General features: G+C 37.4%; 1 protein-coding gene across 1 annotated transcript in view; it reads right to left on the minus strand.

Moving 5' to 3' along the window:
* Positions 1–1,513, minus strand: part of ARFGAP3 (ADP-ribosylation factor GTPase activating protein 3) — a 30,468-nt gene extending 28,955 nt beyond the window's left edge. The window contains exons 1-2 of the mRNA XM_010291182.1: positions 1,398–1,513; positions 130–202 (exon numbers count right to left, since the gene is read on the minus strand). Coding sequence (XP_010289484.1) covers positions 130–156 — 27 coding nt within the window. The 5' untranslated portion in view covers positions 157–202; positions 1,398–1,513. The remainder of the gene's footprint in view (positions 1–129; positions 203–1,397) is intronic.
* Between the last annotated feature and the right edge of the window lie 2,987 nt (positions 1,514–4,500).

Raw genomic sequence — 4,500 nt, forward strand, 5'->3', positions numbered from 1 at the left:
AGGAGGAGGAAAGATCAATGGATTGGAAAAATTAAAATATCCCCCAGATGTGAGCCAAGAGGGAGACAGACAATAGCTTCCAAGTCTAACAAGCTCCAATGTGCAAAGCAAATACTCAGGACTACATACAGCATTTGCATTTCCTCCAACTTGCATGCATCTCAGCTGAAACCAAGACCAATTGGAATCCAGTTCTGTAGATCTAAACAGAAGGAAACATTTTTAACGTTATCTCCAAAGCCATTTAAAAAATTTTCTACCTTTTTTTTTTTTGGTAAGCGTTTCTCTCCCCTGGCTTTTTTTTTTTGTGAAGTGAAAAACATGCAACTATAGAAAAAAAAAATCTGCGACAATACACCATGTGCAAAACAAATTAATAAAGCCATGTAGAACTGCCACTGTTTTTCAAACTGCAAAAGCTTGAAAAAAATGCACCCTCTGGCTGACATGTTTTCCCTTCTAAAAAGCACGAATAAGATACATTTGAACTCAGTCAACAGCAGATGACAATCACATGTAATGATCAAAGTGACAATTCAAAAGTTGTATCACAACAAAAATTTGGGACTCAGTGTGTATGAGATTTAATACTGTGATCATTAGGAATGAGTTCTTGAGAGGCTTCTTAATACGCTCTTGTATACAGCAAAAAGGCAGCAAAGTAAGAATTTTAGTTGATGGAAAACAGCTGCATTTATCTGCAATCCATTCTTGGATGCATTGCTCTCACATCAAGCAGAACCTTACATTTCAAATATGTAATTATTTATTAGGCCAAAAAGGCTCACAGGCCATCAGTTAGGATACTCACTTGAAACGTGATGAGCTCAGGGTGCAAATTTACTGCACCAACTGATTGACTGAGCTAAAGATCTGCCAAAAGGGGTAGCCCTTTACACTACACCAGTACTAGCACTCAGGTGATACCATCATGAACCACTTCAGGAAGGAAAGCTGACAAAATGCTATTTAGTTCTCTGAACTGGCTTGCTAGGGGGTCATATTATCTTTATTATCAATACACTGTTACACTGTTGAAGATAATAAACTAATATTTGCCTAAGTCTTGAATTGGAGGGATAATAAAACACTTCAGCGTGCTTACTCCATTCTTCATTTTTATCATCTTCAGTGTAGAAACAGAACTGCCAACAAATGTGCATTACTAACACAACAAGCAGGTTACGGGAATGGGTGCATGGTACAAATTCGGCCAAATTCTACCTATTTACCTAATTCCCAAGCAGCTATCAGATACATCAGAGCCAATACAAACATTAAAAAGGTCTGAATCAGTAGTTGAGAGAAGAATGGGTTTTCCTCTCTGAGCAGGTATCTGAACAAACAGAAACATTAAAAGATGCAATTTTTATCATAAAAATATACAGAACACTTACCGAATGAAACTCAAGTGAACACCAAGTGATCGATGGCTCCCTGAACAATCAATACAGAGAAAAACTCCATATGTTATGCTTGCCCAGCTAGGGTTCTTTGCTCCGCAGTCAAAACATACCTTAAAGAAAACAAAGATCAGTAATAGAACTTGAGCATAGCTGTGTCTTATAGTTGTGTTATAGGTCATGCTAACACCCTTGCAGTGATCTAACTTAGTAACTAACTCATCCTTACAGCATCCTAATTTTATAAACCTAAAAAGGAGTTACACAGCCTGCCCACAGCTGTATGTCTTTGCCCTAACTAGACAGGACTATGTGCCTTCCCGGCTTCTGACTACAACCAGTGTACACAGGGACCACAGGTTGAGAAACCATGGGTAAGGGAACCCACATCAGTCTAGTTCAAACACACATTTAAGGCAGTACTTCCAGCACTACTGAAATACGAAAGCATTTAAGAAATATTTTCCCAAGGGCAGCCTCTCTTCATGACATACCACTGAGTCCACTCTTTCAATCAGCAGAACTAATGATGTCATTATCTACTTTTCTATATAGCACCCTTGGCCCTTAGAGCAAACCACTAAAATAAAAAACTAAAAACATCAGTGTGAAGAAAGCATCCATGCTGTGCACTGCCCAGCCAAGCACTCTGCCAGACATGACTATTTGTATGATGTATCACACATTGTATTGCTGTATCAACCTTTTAATTATCCATAATGTAGACCAGTTAAAAAACAAATACGCCCACAATTACTGCATAGATAAACCCAAGGATTTCCTATCCTCTGCCACCACATTAGATTCCTAACATTCAGCCAAAACTACAAGAGGTATCTGCATCTACATCTCATATATTTTGCAGGTCTGCAGACTGCAACTTTCAAGTCCTGTTTCAGCTATTCTGAATTTTGTACTTCTTTGACCAAGGAAAACAAGAACAAAAAAATCTATCCGATACTAATCAATTTTCAAATACAAGGAAGAACACAAATTTAAACAGAAACAGCTATTCCTAGTTAATGCCATGTGCACATATCTATTCCTGTATGAAAGTATTTCATTATCTGATCGATGCTTTTTCAGTGGTATTTATAAAGGCTGCAAAGAAGTACTTCTACAGTAAAAGCATCCATCTATAGGTACAGCCAGTGGCATCTACTAAGAAATAACTCCACGGCGAAAGAAGATTTTACACACAAATTGATGGAATTCCAATCTGCAACTTTAACCTTTAACATCCTCCTATAAACCTAAGGCATCCTCAGATAGCAAGGGAAATACTAGCCATATGCAGAAAGAAAAAAAAAAGGTTTCTTCGAAGGCATCTGGGGATATACGGTATACCCTAGACGCAGGCCATACTGCTTCCAGCACCCCCTCATCAGGCTGGAAAAATGAAAAGTTAAAAAGTCTCCTTGCTAGAAACTCCATTCATACAACTAAATAGAAACTTTTGTCTCTCTTTTCTCTTACATACCCAATAAAACAAGACCTGAGTTTGCACTCAAGTCAGCTCACCTATCATTCACCCAAATTAATTTCAAGTACATGCCCAAGAGCACTTTGAGGCTAAACTCCTTGTTTTAGTGTGGGTCTATTTAAGCTTGTACAGTCCAAATTAATCAAGCACAAGCAAAGCTCACCAGCAGATCCAGCACTAGCTCTTCCAACATATGATCATTTTAAGTCTGAGCTTCAGTTAGGCTAATGACTGATTACACAGAAAGCATAGAGGTCACAGTTTCTGCATGTGCAAGTCCCCTCTTTCACTCTCAGTGGAGTTGAGATAATTAATAAGACAATTAATAAATAACATTTATTAATGTTAAGTCATTTATGTATCCCATACCACATGTGGAAATGGGGTCATTCACTGACATATAGCAGAAAGAAGAAAAAAGATGAATGCTACACCGAATGAGTGACAAAAGGAGGGGTCAGAGGGAGTCCCTGAAACAAGCACAGGTGGAAGAACGCAATACAGGGAGTTAGGGAAAAGGAAGAATGAGTAACTCTTCATGTATGCCATATTCTAAGAAAACACACAGCCTCAGCAGTCAGAACCCATCATCTTTTTCCCAACTCTCTCCATTCTTTGAAGTAGTTCCTTAAAAAACAACATGACCCTCATCGTCATTTTAAATTGGCTATTTCCAGGCTTTTTCTTATAAGGTCAAAAGGTGGATGGATAACAACAAAACAGGAGAAGATTCTGCTTGAAACCAAAGCTAATAAAACCACCCTGGTCTCGCTTCTAATACAGGAGAGCAAAGCAGATTTACCGTCATACGTCTTAGGGAAATTCCCTGGAGTACAAATGGGAAATGAGAATCTTGAGTATCAGTGGGTGGTTTAGAAAAAAAAAAAAAATCCCATGTTTAAAAAAGTTCAGTTATAAACATCCCTGAAGATCCTCCTCCCATCCCCAGCACAATTATAAGCACTTCTTAACTTCAACATCTTAAAAGTCAATTGCATCACCTTGGAAGCTAGCTGCCACATCGCAGTATAGCTCAGTATCTTCACTCATCAAGGACTCTCTATAAACTATTTACCAGACATCTGTGAAAATTATTCATACGCATAAAAATTGTAGCTTTTAGGATTGTGATGCAAGTAGGAACATCTCATTTTCTTGTGACAGTAATGTAAGAACTGCCATTTTCACCATGTTATGCAACAGAAATAGAAGCATGTTTCATTAACATGTAGACTCATTTTGCTTAGTTTTCTCATGTTTAAAGTGCTTCCCACCACATTTATTTTAACAAGATTGTGAAAAAAAAATCAAAACCAATTTCAGAGACACCCTATGAAATTGTTTCAATTTCAAAAACAGAAAGTATATTTTCTGTACTGGTTTAGGCACAATTAAAACATCAAAATAATTATTAAAAAGTAATTTGAAGGTTATGCCTAAATAGTCTATTGCTTTAAAAATACACTTGCATTCTTTTTGTTTATTTTGTTTTAAAGCATTTAAGATTCAGTAACAGTTTGAAAAAAAAAGAGCAAAAGCCCTTGTACCAAGAGATGCTTGTACCAGAGTAAAGACAAAGACTCGGGCAGAGGGATCTGGACAGGCTGGATCGAT

Source organism: Phaethon lepturus, unplaced genomic scaffold, assembly GCF_000687285.1.
Source record: "Phaethon lepturus isolate BGI_N335 unplaced genomic scaffold, ASM68728v1 scaffold4707, whole genome shotgun sequence".
Taxonomy (NCBI): Eukaryota; Metazoa; Chordata; class Aves; order Phaethontiformes; family Phaethontidae; genus Phaethon; species Phaethon lepturus.